Raw genomic sequence first — 14,639 nt, forward strand, 5'->3', positions numbered from 1 at the left:
CTTCTACCGTCAGCATATTGGCAAATTATCAACTATGGTAACCATCTTTTACATTAGCTGTTGTTATTAAACGGTTTTAATTGGAAATTGAGGACTTTTTAAAAATAATTTTTTATTTTATTTTCGTATACCTTCTTAATTAGTAGCTTTCCCATGAACTTAAAGCAGTTATTTATTCTTTAACACAGAATCATATCTGTATTATATAGATATTATAATGTCAGATTTTATCTGCATATCTTTTTTGGTTCTCTGGTAAATAGTATTTTTATAATAAATTAACATTTTATGATAAACTTCTCTGGTTCTCTTATAACTAAATAATATAATTTTCTATTTCTTTAGACCATCATTGAATGTCTAAAATATATTTGTACTGGAGATTTTCCTCCTGGAACCAAAGGAAATACATTTGTTCATGATCCCAAGGTAATGACGCTAATAAACTTACATATCTTTAAAATAAATTTTTATAATTATAAAAGCAATAAGTTTTATTGTAGAAAACCTGGCAGTGGAAAACTATAAAGAGTTAGAAAAGTCTATACACAGTCTAAGGATCCAGTGACACCACTAGTGACATTTTCATGTATTTTCTTCTCCTTTAAGTACAACTTAAGTGAAGTCATACTCTAATTTTGTATTCTGATGTTTTTTCCTCACTTAATATCATAAGGTTCCATGTCATTAAAAACATTAAATTCACAATCTAGGTGTTTGGCATTTGGGTGCTTCTTTTAATCTTTACATTTTTTATATGTATGAAATATTTCCTACTTAAAACATGTCTCCTATTATGAACATTTTTAATAGTTGCATAATTTTCTTACATTTAGATTGCTGTTAGTTTTTCATTAAAATGTGCCATAATTTAAATCTTTGTGTGTGAATCTTTGTTTGAATTACAGTGTTTATACCATTACTGTGTGTAAAGGACATAGAAATTTCTATACTACATATTTTGGCCTACAGGTTTTTCTTGTTTTATGTATGTAGTGGTTTCATGTGCCTCTCTCAGTTATCTGCCAGCTCCTCCCTTAACAGTTCCTTTTATATTTCTCCCAGGTTTTTTTCTGTTTATACAAATGTATCTTTGTGTATATATATAAATACACTCAAACATAAATATTTAAGTACACCAGTAGCATTTTATTTTGCTGTTGTACAAATCAAATATTTAGTGACACACTGCAGATATGTTCGTATATATACACACTTTTTTTTTCATTAGTTTCAATTGCTAGAACTAATTACTAATCCACTGAGTTTATATTCTATAGTGTATTCACTTGGTTATTGATGGTTATTTAAATTGTTTCCACTTCTGTATGACTAAAGGTAACTAATTATGAAAGTATTTATAAACTTTTCTCTTAGAGATAGTAAAATCAGTACATTGAGCCCTCTCTGCAATGACTATTTCATAAACTTGCAGTATACTCTCCTTACTTGATGATCTTGGCCTATAATTTGTTGAAAAAATGTAATTTATTGAAAAAAGGGATCAGATAGAAAGTACCTCATTTTCCAATCTTAAAATCTTTCAAACTACTCTTCATTTGTACTCGTACTATTTTTTTTTGGTATTAAGGGTAAATTGTTTACTGTTTTACCTTAAGGTCAACCAACTCTTTGGCTTCTGGATCCAGTCAATCCCTTTTGTCAATGCAAACATTTTGCTTTTCAGTTACTCATCTTCTGCATTAGCAGTTTGTCCTTTATAGAATCAGTCATATCAGCACACTCTGGTAGCTCCAGTCTACAAACAAATAAAACCTCTCCCTTTATTCCAGATCACCTTCTGGCTACTACCTCTACATTTATAGTTAAATTTAGAAGAGGTATATGTACTCATTGTTTCCGGTTCATTGCTTCCCATTTTCTCCTCAGCCTGTTCTGTTGAGATTTTCTTTTTTCTCCCTTACTAAAATTACTACTTACTCTAAGCTGCCAGTAGTCTTCATGTTGCCAGATAAAGTGGTCATTTTCTAAGCCACTTATCAGAAGATTTAATATAGCTTCTTAATTCCCTTTTTAAAAAACATTGCTCTCTTGGCTTCTATGGCACCCTGATCTCATACCTCCTTTTTCACTGGCCATATCTTAGTCTCCTTTGCTGAGTCTCTTTTTACCTAACTCTTCTTAGGTGATCTCATTCATTCTCATGGCTTTAATTATTTGTTATATGCGGGTGATTTCTAACTTAGATATCTAACCCAAACTTCTTTCCTATACTCCAGAGATAGATAGGTAGATGAATAGATAGATAGATACAGATACATTGTTTGGATATTTAATGGTCATCTCATGAATATGTTCAAAACAGAACTCATGGTTCCCTGTTCTGTTCCTTTCACAATCTCAAGCCTGGTGGTATCTCCATACTCTCAGTTTCATAAATTATATCATCATCTGTACATTTGCTCATGCCAAAACCTGTGTGTCATCCTTTGATTGATTCCTTCATCTTCCCCTGTTGCCAGTTCATAAACAGTTCTTAATCCTCTCAAATATGTCCACAGATACTTACCTGGCAGGGAACATGCCATGATCATGAGAGTGGTTGTCCCAGGCTCATCCATTGCACTAAAAATATGTCCAGCATTTGTCCCTATATTCCATCTTCACTCTTCCTTCCCTGGTACAGGCCACCTTCCTCTTTCCTTTGAACTATTTTAGTAGTCTCCAAACTTGTTTTCCTGCCTTCATTCTTGAAGTTCTCTCTTTTCCACACAGCAACCAGTTACCTTTTAAATATTCATTCTGGAGGGAATGAGTCATTCACAGTCTGAGAGAATACCATTCCAGTCAGTGTTAATACTAAGTGCAAAGTTCCTGGAGTAGGAGCATGTTTGATGTGTTCAGGGAATCACAAGGAGGAGTAAAATGGCAAGAGGCCTGGTAGAAAAGTCACAGAGATAGAAAGGCCTAGATTCTGCAGGTCCTTGATTTCTGTTCTCGTTTAAATAGGAATCTACTGGAAAATATTAAGCATGAAAAGGGCATGGTGTGTATTTTAAAGCAATCAGTCTGGCAGTGAGAGAAGACCTAGTAGGTGGTAAGGGTAGAAGGGTGGAGACTAATAAAGGAGATTTTTGTGGTAATTCAGGTGAGGTATGTTGGTGGTTTGATTAAGGTGTTAATGGTAGACATGCTGAGAATGCCTGGATTTGGGATGCATTTTAAAGGTAGTATCAACAGATGAGTTAATGATCTGGATAATGGTGTATGAGAGAAGTAGAAGCATCAAACATAACTCCCAAGTTTTTTGACTTGAAAAAGTAGATAAAATAGTGTCACTGTTTATTGTAACGAGGAAACTCAGGGAAAGGAAATTTGGGGGGCTTTGGTTTAAACGTGTAGATTTGGAATGTCTTTTAGATATCCAGAACGTCCAGTAGGTAAATGGAAGTATGTCCAGGGGAGAGGTTTGAGCTAGAGAAAGACTAAGAATCATTGATGTATACAGTTAGTTATCTATAGTTAGTTTTAAAGCCTGATGCGATCACATCGGGAGTAAATGTTGAGAAGAGGTGGAAGATCTTAACCTAGAGCACACTGGCATTTAGAAATAGGGATGAAGAGGAGGCACCAAAAGATACTAAAAGAACAAGTGGTAAAGGAGGGAAAACTGGGAGAGTGGGGTCTTGGAAGACAAGAGAATGAAGGGTGAACAAGAAAGAAGATGTCAAACGGTGTCAAATATGTTGATAGCTCAAGTAAGAAGAAGGTTGAGCTATGTGGAGGCCATTGGTCGTCTTGACAAAACCAGTTTCAGTGATGTGAGAAAACAAGAAAGTGAAACATAGAATTGTTCTGTGAGTTTGCTATGAGTGGAAAGAAGGAAGTAGCTGAAAAGGTTTGTAGGATCAAGGAGCGTTTTATGGCTATTGTTCTTGCTTTGTTATTTTTGTTGTTCTTCTGGATGTTTCCATGTTGATTGATGCTCTAGCATCTCTGACAATTTCAGTCTATCATCCATTCCTTTTTCCAAGTGGAAAGAGCTGTTTTTCTCAGCTGTCTACTCGTGTCCTCCCTCTGGTTCTTCTGGCCTTGATGGTTCATCTTTCCTCACTTAATACCCACTTTTCATCTGCTCTAATTTCTCAGTTCTGAGCCCCCACCCACACTGTTTTATTCAGCTCTTTTTTTTTGAGTCGGTCACACCTGCTCTTATGATTGGAACTATTCCTCTCACCTGGATTGCCCACATTCCCCCCAGTTTTCCCATCCTCTTATATATTCAGCTTTCGGTTCCTCTTACATATTCAGCTTCTCTTGGTTTTTTCTTTTCCTTGCTTTAATTTGTCCCTGCACCTAATACTGTTTATTTTAAACACCTGAATTTTTCTGTTGCTCCTTCCTGTCTTTTTTTTTTTTTTTACCTGTTTTCCATTGTTACTGTCTTCTTAGAAATTTGATTTCCATATTGCTCCATTTGTGTACCGTCCCCCTTTCTCTTCTACTTCTTTCAAATTTTTGGCTACCTCAGTCTTTCCCATTATTTCTTTGACCTCATTTGCTTCTCCTCAGTTGACTTGAACCCTAAGAACCTCAATTCTCTGTTTTCTGCATCTCATCACTTTTGTTTTGCTTCTGGCTGATTTTGTAAACTAACCAGATGCTTATTTCCACAGCAGTTTCTTCATCACATATTGCTTCCATATTTGTGTGTGTGTGTGTGTGTGTGTGTGTGTGTGTGTGTTTTAAGTTTATTTATTTGAGAGAGAGAGAGTATGTGTGCACACGAAGGTGCACATGAACGGAGGAGAGGCAGAGGAGAGAGAGAGAGAATCCCAAGCAGGCTCTGCTCTATGAGCTCCAACTCAGGAACCATGAGTTATTGACCTGAGCCAAAATCAAGTCAAGATGCTTAACCAACTGAGCCACCCAGGTGCCTGCCCATATTTGTGATTTTAAACACTGTAGTTTTTGAATTTTTTTTTTGATGTTTGTGTATTTCAGAGAGAGAGACAGAGACAGTGCAAGTGGGGGAGGGGCGCGCGCGCACACACACACACACACACACACACACACACAGAATCCAAAGCAAGCTCTAGGCTCTGAGCTGTCAGCACAAACTGGACATCATATCCTAAGCCAAGGTCCGTTGCTTAACCAACTGAGCCACCAAGGCACCCCACAAACACTATAGGATTTAAACCATGTGGGATAAATATGGAATAAAGCATATATATGGGATAGAGCATTTGTAGATGGATAGAATGACCCTGTTAGAGGAAAAAAATTAATGCAAGAGAGGGGATAATTCCAGAGTTAAATCCTTGAGTAGGCAAGTAGAGATAGGATCCATTGCCCCACTGACAGAGTTAATAGGTGTATGCAGTGCTCATCCAGGGTAAAAGGATGACGGACAGAGTATGTAATTTTTCAGTTTAGTGGTGAGAGAATAAATAAATGGTCTTTTGACTGTTTCTATATTCTCAGTGGAAAACAAGTGAAATTGTTAGCTGAGGGTGGGAGAAGGGGTTGATTGAGGCTAGAAAAAGTGTAAGAGCTCAGAAGGTAAGTTGATTAGGGAAGTGTTATAGGGTTACATGACAGTGTCATTGGGTCACCTGAGGTTTGTGGGTGAAAGTTTGTAAGGAGACCAGTTGTGTTTCTTCTGTCTAGTTCAGCAGCTCATTGGTAAGCACAGAGCAAGTTAGAAAGTTGGATTTAATCAAGCACTGGGTAAAGTTGGAAAGTAGGAATTAATCCATTGCTTGGTAAATAGAAGGAAGAGATTAAGAGGCAACTTCCCCATTCCCCACCTATGGACATCTTACTCAGCCTTCTCAGTCTCTGATAATCTTTATCAGCTGGCCTCTTGTAGGTATGCAGTCACTAATCTATGATCTGAATTACCCAGCACACTTTTTCCTTCTTTGAATTCCCTCAAAGTTGTCAGGCTCTGAAATCCCACATTATGCCTTCCCCCATTGTGGATACCCTCTTTCCCCTAAGCTGGCTCATCCCTACTCATGGATGTCCTTTGCATCCTGTTTGAACTCTGACACCCTTGGACTCTTGAAACCTTGTGGCAAGGTGCCCGTGTGGACACCCTTCTCAGCCTAAGCAGTTGTACTGTTTTAGGCTGAGTTTCTATGTCCCTCAACTTCAGCCAGCATGAATACATACATTCTTCTGCCCCACTGTTGGAAAAATGGTTTTCTAACTAGATTGTTTGGAAGGGGAAGGGCTTATATTATTTTTTGTTTTGTTCTTTTAGATAGAAATTATTCTAAAGTTAGTATGTATTTTTCTGCCTTAAATCTAGATTACTCTTTTTGAAGAACCTCTTCTCAGTAAGCTCACCAACAATATTGTGATTGAAATGCTGCAAGATACCCGTTGCTTAAATTCTTCTTAATTTGAGGGGCGCCTGGGTGGCGCAGTCGGTTAAGCGTCCGACTTCAGCCAGGTCACGATCTCGCGGTCCGTGAGTTCGAGCCCCGCGTCAGGCTCAGAGCCTGGAGCCTGTTTCCGATTCTGTGTCTCCCTCTCTCTCTGCCCCTCCCCCGTTCATGCTCTGTCTCTCTCTGTCCCAAAAATAAATAAACGTTAAAAAAAAATTAAAAAAAAAATTCTTCTTAATTTGATACTTTTCTTGTAGCTAAGTCGTAAAAGGGTAGATGCCATGGAAAATGTATATGTGTATTTTACCTACTGGTAGGACATGTTCTAAACAAATTAACTCGTTTTGTAGTACATAGATGCATAATTACTTTGCAGTGAATTAAGACCTCAGCAACTGTTTGCCTTGGGCTGAAATGATAGCATCAGGTCCTTGGGCTTTCACAGCTAAATATCATTGGCCATTTTCTTCACTGAGATGTTCAAATCCTAAGAGGCTACTAGTTTTTTCTTCTTTTATTAAGTTTTTCTGTTTAAATATAGTTGACGTACAGTGTTATATTCAGCAGTGTTATATGCACCTAGTGATTCAGCAGTTCTGTATGTTACACGGTGGTCACCACTATAATTGTAGTTAACAGCTGTCACCACACTAAAATGTTACTACAATATAATTGACCTCATTTTCTATGCTGTACTTCTCATCTCTATGACTTATTTATAACTGGAAGTTAGTACCTCTTAATGCCCTTCATCGATTTTACCCATTCTCTTACCTACCCCTCCTCTGGCAACCACCAGTTCTCTGTATTTATGAGTTCGATTCTGTTTTTTGGGTTTTTTTTTTTAGATTCCACATGTAAGTGAAATCATATGGTATTTGTCTTTTTGTGTCTGACTTATTTCGTGTAGCATAATACCTTCTAGGTCCATCCATGTTGTTTCAAATGAAAAGATTTCATTCTTTTTTTTATGGCTGAGTAATACTCCATTGTATGTATATACCACTTCTTTATCCATTCTTGTCTAGATGGGCACTTTGGTTGCTTTCGTACCTTGGCTACTCTAAATAATGCTACAATAAACATAGCTGTGCATTTTATCTTCTCATATTATGTTTTCATTTTTGGAGGGTAAATACCCAATAGTGGAATTACTGGATCATAGAGTCCTTCTATTTTTAATATTTTAGGAGCTTCCATACTGTTTTCTACAATAGTTGCACCAGTTTACATTTCTCCCAACAGTGCATGGGGTTTTGCTTTTCTCATCCTCACCAATACTTACTCGTTCTTACCTTTTTGATACTGGCTATTCAGACTGGAGTAAAGTGCTACCTCATGGTGGTTTTGATTTGTGTTTCCCTGATGATTAGTGATACAGAGCATTTTTTTCATGTGTCTTTTGGCCATCTGTATGTTTTCGGGCAAATATCAGTCTATTCAGGTCTTCTGCCTATTTTTAATCTGATTATTTGGTGGGGGGGTTGGTGTTGAGACGTATGAGTTCTTTATATATTTTGGATACTAACCTCTTATCAGATATATCATTTAGAAGTATCACTCCCGTTCAGTAGGTTGCCTTTTTGGGTTTTTTTGATGGTTTACTTGGCTGTGCAAAAGCTTTTTATTTTGGGGTAATACCATTAGTTTATCTTTGCTTTTTTCTCCCTTGCCTGAGGAGACATATTCATAAATATGTTGGTAGAGCTGATATCCACAAGATTACTGTTTTCTTTTAGGAATTTCATGCTTTTAGGTCTCACATTTAGGTCTTTAATCCATTTTGAATTTATTTTTGTGTATTGTAAAAGAAAGTAGTCTGGTTTCATTCTTTTGCAAGTAGCTGTGCAGTTTTCCTAATACTGTTTATCGATGAGACTGTCTTTTCCCCCATTGTGTATTCTTGCCTCCTTTGTTATAGAATAATCGACCATAGGGGCGCCTGGGTGGCGCAGTCGGTTAAGCGTCCGACTTCAGCCAGGTCACGATCTCGCGGTCCGTGAGTTCGAGCCCCGCGTCGGGCTCTGGGCTGATGGCTCAGAGCCTGGAGCCTGTTTCCGATTCTGTGTCTCCCTCTCTGCCCCTCCCCCGTTCATGCTCTGTCTCTCTCTGTCCCAAAAATAAATAAACGTTAAAAAAAAAAAAAAAATTTAGAATAATTGACCATATAAGTGTGGGTTTATTTCTGGGCTCCCTATTCTGTTGATCTGTGTGTCTGTTTGATTGTTATAGCTTTGCAGTGTTTCTTGAAATTTGGGATTATGATACCTCCAGCTTTGTTACTCTTTCCAAGATTGTTTTGGCTATTCAGGGTCTTCTGTGTGTGGTTCTATACACATTTTAGGATTATTTGTTGTAGTTCTTTGAAAAATGCTATTGGTATTTTGATACGGATTGCATTGAATCTTTAGGTTGCTTTGGATAGTATGAACATCTTAACATTTAACATTTCAATCCATGAGCATAGCATATCTTTCCATTTTGTCATTTTGAATTTCTTTCATCATTGTTTTACAGTTTTTAGATTATAGGTCTTTCATTTCCTTGGTTAAATTTATTCCTTGGTATTTTACTCTTTTTGGTGCAGTTGTAAACAGAATTGTTTTCTTAATCTTCCTTTCTGCTATATTGTTATTAATGTATAGTTTGCAGTGGATTTCTCTATGTTAAGTTTGAATCATGCAACTTCTGAGCAGCCAGTCCAACAACTTCTCACTCCTTACCTCTACCTCCAATGCTGAAGCTCTTGTGTAGGCTGTCTTCCTGTTTCTCCTGGAATACTCTCTGCCTCCTGTCTTGCCTCTGTTAGTTCAGTATGTTTACCTTAAAGGCAAAGTGATTCATTTAAAATGCACATCTACTGCATGCCTTTCCTCTGGATTAAACCCCTGAGTGGCTTTCCATTGCTTTAAGTTCAAAGCCCTTAACATGTTTCAGAAGGCTCTTAATTACTGGAACCACTTTCTGTCTTCACTCCCTTTCCCCTTTGTTCTGCACCATACTTTCTGAAATTACTTTAGCTATTCAGTGACTCAGATCTTTTCATCTGGCTAAGTCCGGCCCATCTGTCAGTTCTCAGTTTAAACATTCACTTCCTTTAGAAGCCCTTCCCAGAATTCTACCCTAGGTAGATTAGATGCTTACTTTGTGTTTTCAAAGCATCATGTACTTCTCTTAAGACGATGTTTAACACCATTTTTTTACTTTTCTGTTTAACCTGTCTTCCATACTTCAAAGGAGAAAGTGTCTTTCTTTTTGAACCAAAACAATGCATGTAAGCTACAAGTGCGTAATAAATTAGTGCTTAATTTTTTGAATGATTTGACCAATTAATATCATAGTTATGTTTATGCCAAAAAGTTATTAAAAGACCAGTAAAAGATAGTCTATGATTTAAAAAAAAATGCAGGATTCATGACTTGTGGTTTTGGTTACAGTCGAGGAGTATCATATTTGTGCTCCCAGTATAAACAACTATAAAACTGGAACAAAAAAATTGAAGCAACTATTTTCAGGCATTGGACAACAGATGGCACAGGGCTGTGATCTTTGAGAAAAGAGAAATGTATGAGGGACTACACATTCATTCTAGCTTTCTCCCTAGGGAAATTTTGTACACTTTGGCATATAGAATTAAAACCCCAGCAGAGAATAATAGTATTACCAGCTAGATGAAACAAACGTAGAAGTGTGGGTTGGCTGATGTGACTATAAATTATGGAATAAGATACAGGAGAGGGGTTGCTGTGCAGAGATGGGCATCAGAAATCTGTGTAAGGGACTATCAAATCTTTGGCCAGGTACTAAGCTACACATGTCCAGGACAGGAATTATTGAGGGCTAGCAGAGAATAAACTACGGGGGTAGAAGAGTGGGACTGTGAGCTGAGTGGATATTCTAGAGGTTACACACTGCTGGGTGACATTTGAATTGTATATGCCAGAGTAGGGAGGCCTTATGGAACTCCCTTTTGAGTTCTCCCTTTTGAGAACATTCTTTTGAGACCTCAGAAGGGCCATCAGTGTCTCCCTGTTTTGTAGGAAATACTGATGGGACATCAAATCAACAACTTAGTCTTAAGTGGTTCAGGGGAGAAAAGTTTTGTACACTTCATTTCTGCTTTTCTGTAAGCTTGTATATGTTTTGAAAATTATTTTGGAAAACACTTGCGATACTTAAGAAGCTAAAGTTTATTTGAAAAACTCACACACCTGGTCTCCTAATGCTGAATAACAGAAGTAGAAAATACTCAGTTTTAGTAAATCAGTTAAAGAGTGTTTTTGGGGTGCCTGGGTGGCTTACTTGGTTGAGCGTCCAACTCTTGATTTCAGCTAAGGTCATGATCTAATGGTCATGGGATCAAGCCCTGCATCAGCTCTCTACTGGGCATGGAGCCTACTTGGGATTCTCTTGCTCTCGCTCTCCCTTCTCTCTCTCTCTCTGTCTCTCTGTCTCTCTCTCTCTCTCTCTCTCGCCCCTCCCCTGCTTACACACATACACTCGAACTGCTCCCCCCTCAAAAAATTTTTTTAAAAAAAGTATTTTTTTTCTCTTGTATATTTGAATAGCATGTAAAAATGACACTCATTTTGATGTTTAAGTTTTTGTCATTTTTGATAAGATTGCTCATGTCTTTTCTTTTGGAACTAACATTGTGATGCTTATTAAGGTAGCATAATCTTTCCCTGTGTACCTTTAAAGGTTGCTCAAGAAACAGATGTTAGAGCCCAGATTCGTCTGCAGTTTCGTGATGTCAATGGAGAACTTATAGCTGTGCAGAGATCTATGGTGTGTACTCAGAAAAGCAAAAAGACAGAATTTAAAACCCTGGAAGGAGTCATTACTAGAACAAAGTAGGTGTTTACTTTATATTTGAATATCTATTAATTTTCTGTTATTTAGGTTTATAAGACTGTGGGTTTTTTTCCCATTACTTTATTTTAGAGCAGCATAATAATTTTTTTAAAGACTTTATTTTTTTGGAGCAGTTTCAGGTTCTCAGCAAAACTAAGCAGAAAATAGAGTTCCTGTAATACTCCCTGACCCTATGCATGCATAGCTTCATCCACTATGAACAGTTACTGTTGGATCTTTTATCAGTTAAACAGAATGATCCCATCAAAGATGTTGTGATAATGCTGCATTCCTTTGAGTAATTTATGAACACTTGTTCAACTGAAGGTACACAATCACTCAAATACAGATTGAATGAATGGAAAATGCTAGTATTGTGTGTAGGAATGTGTGAAATGAGAAGCATACAAAGTGTAACCCTTTGAACTGTCACCTTTATTAGAGTCACATTATCACCTTTAATGGGTTTGGATTTTGGAATTAGCCTGCCCTGGATTCAAGGCTTTATCCCTGTTGTACAAATTACTTAACTATCACCTTACGCCTTTCACTTGTTTATTTGTCAACTAATTAAATAATTCTCTTAATTAATAACATTTGTCACCTATTATGTGCTAGAGGCAGTATATTAGCTATTGGCTTCTCAAGCAGGTTGGTTTCCTTGGCATTTAAATACACTCAGGTGGATTTCATTCCACACCAGTTACTGTTTGTCTCTATTTTCCCCTTCACAGTCAGGCTTCTCATAAGAGTTGTTGATAATCACTGTCTCTATTTCTGTTTTTCCTCCATCCTCCTCTAGCCCCATTCCTTTACTGAAACAGCTCCAACTGAGGTCAGAAATACCCTCTGTGTTAATTAGGATAATGCTATTGGTTTACTAAATAGATCTCTTTGCAATCCTGTGTTTTGTTTTTTTTTTTCATTTGTAAAATAGGGATTCATTTTTATTATATATATCTTAGAAAGAAGGATTGAGCTAATGCATGTAAAATGAGAGCTCATGTATTAGTTTTCTTTGCATAACAAACCACAAACTCAGTGGTTTAAAACAACAGACATTTATTATCTTATAGTTCTGTAATTTAGGAATCCAAATTGGGTCTCCCTGGCTTAAAATCAAGGTGGTGGCCGGGCTATAATCCTTTCTGGAGGCTCTAGGGAAAATCTGTTTCTACATCCTTTTTGGGTTTTTTGCAATCCACCCACAAAACTTGGCTCATGGCCCTCCATCTTTAAAGTCAGCAATAGTGGGCTGAGTTCTCATAGTACATCACTCTGACATCCTCTTCTGGCTCCCTCTCCCACTTAAAGACACTTGTGATTGCGTCGGCCCCACCCAGACAATCCAGGGTAATTCTTTTACTTAGGGTCCAGATGATAAAGCAACCTTAACTTCATCTGTAATCTTCATTCCCTTTTGCCATGTAACCTGATGCATTCACAGGGATTAGAATATAAATATCTTTGAAGGGCCATTGTTCTGTATACTGTAACTCAGTAAATGGTAGCTATCAATAACTTCTTGAAGATCTTTTTCTGGACTTGCATGACATGACACTGTTCTGTCTCTCCCTCACAGCTACATCCAGCCAGCTAATAAAGGTAGCTGGTTCCACGGGCTCAGCCCTAAATCCTCTCCTATTTTTGCTCTGTATTCTCTTCCTAGATAATCTCATTCATACCCATTACTCAAATTACTCTCTATTCATAGATGACTGACAGATTTAGGTCTCCAGACCTCTGTTTTCAGACCCTATACCCACCTGTCTCTCTCATTTTCTACCAGCCCTTTCAAAGACACTTCGGATTCAACATGTCCAAAACCAAGCTCATGAGTCCCCTTGACTCCTCTTAAAAAATCTCCCACAATGTGATCCTCTTGCAGTGCTCCTCATTGTAGCAAATGGGGTACCCCATCCATCCAGTGACACAAGTGAATACACTCTCTGTATCTTGACACCTCCTTGCTCTCTATATGTAGTTCATTACCAGGTCCTCTGGCTTTAACCTAGGATTTAAATGTCTGTTGAGTCCATTTCTTTTCCTTCTGTACAGTGACCTTTCTAGTTCAGGCTACCATAATTTTTCCCCGGTCTAATGTGATCACCTCATGGTCTATCTGTGTCCATTCTCTCCCCCTACAAAACATTCTTGGTGTATTCAGTGTACTATTTTCAAAATATGTATTGGAATATATAAATGACAGTAAAGACAGATACTTTACTAATCTAGCTATTAACAGATAGTGCACAGAAAATATAAAGAAAATGTTGAATTTGTCCTCCTGATGAAAGATACTGAGAGATCTCTTGAAATTCAAGGGCAGAGATGCTCCTGGCCCTAGGTATAATGATGTAGGGGACTCTTTAAAAGACCCTAAGATACTTCTCTGTAGTGGATTGCTTTGTCAGTGTGACCTTAGAAGTTGAGGTCTACTGATTTGAATGTGCTTAAATGGGTATCACTAAAGTTTGCCTTTATTATCCTTTTACACTGTGTTACTGAACAATCCGTATCTAAACACTATAGTCTTTAGATGTTTTTGTTTAAGGCACAATTGCCTGTCTTCTGTGAATCATCATGTTTTGTTTTACTTTTGTTAAAGTCTGTTTTCTTATTTTTAAGTTCTGGGATTGGAAGATAGTTTATTTTTCTCTACTTATTGTCTGTAAATATTTTATATTACTATATTTAAAAATCCAAACGTAAAAAAAAATTAGTTCTAGCATCTTTTCCTGTCCCTCCCTGTTTTACATACTTTTTGATCATTGTATGTAAAGGATTGTATGTTCAGGATTGTATGTTCAGGATTTCCTGAATCCTTAAGAGTTAAACTTTTTACCATAAGAAAGCTATTGTAACTGGGGATGCATGAGGGAACTTTTTTTTTTTTTTTTTAACAAGTACAGCATAAAGGATTGATTAAGCAATTAGAATAGGTACAACAGGAGGTTTTCTTACATAAATTCTTGATTTTCATTTTCTCTAGGCATGGTGAGAAGGTCAGTCTCAGCTCTAAGTGTGCAGAAATTGACCGAGAGATGATAAGTTCTCTTGGGGTTTCCAAGTCTGTGCTAAATAATGTCATTTTTTGTCACCAAGAAGACTCTAATTGGCCTTTAAGTGAAGGAAAGGCTCTGAAGCAAAAATTTGATGAGATTTTTTCAGCAACAAGGTTTGTAGCCTTTAATGAGACTTTATAACCTGTCAAGTTATTGAGCCATGATTGCAATTTGGATATTTCTTTTTTAGAAGAGAAAAAGTCTTAAAAGTAAAGTCATCAGTTGTTACCTTTCATCCAGTGGCAACCAGTGGGCATATTTTCTTTCTGTTTTCTTTCTGTGCATTTTTATTTACCTGCTTGACAGTTTATATGTAATGTTTTCATTTACCATTATATCATAAGCATTTTCTAAGGTATTA

The 14,639-nt window shown here is 37.1% G+C and overlaps 1 protein-coding gene across 3 annotated transcripts in view; it reads left to right on the forward strand.

The window, feature by feature from the left end:
- The window catches only part of RAD50 (RAD50 double strand break repair protein), an 88,599-nt gene that overhangs the window by 1,795 nt on the left and 72,165 nt on the right, over window positions 1-14,639 (forward strand). For 2 of the 3 annotated variants that reach the window (XM_045488403.1, XM_045488414.1), the window contains exons 2-4: window positions 346-429; window positions 11,061-11,212; window positions 14,206-14,391. In XM_045488403.1, the coding sequence (XP_045344359.1) occupies window positions 346-429; window positions 11,061-11,212; window positions 14,206-14,391 (422 nt within the window). The remainder of the gene's footprint in view (window positions 1-345; window positions 430-11,060; window positions 11,213-14,205; window positions 14,392-14,639) is intronic. The other variant, XM_045488425.1, reaches the window with a different exon arrangement.

This window comes from Leopardus geoffroyi, chromosome A1 (assembly GCF_018350155.1).
Source record: "Leopardus geoffroyi isolate Oge1 chromosome A1, O.geoffroyi_Oge1_pat1.0, whole genome shotgun sequence".
Lineage (NCBI taxonomy): Eukaryota > Metazoa > Chordata > Mammalia > Carnivora > Felidae > Leopardus > Leopardus geoffroyi.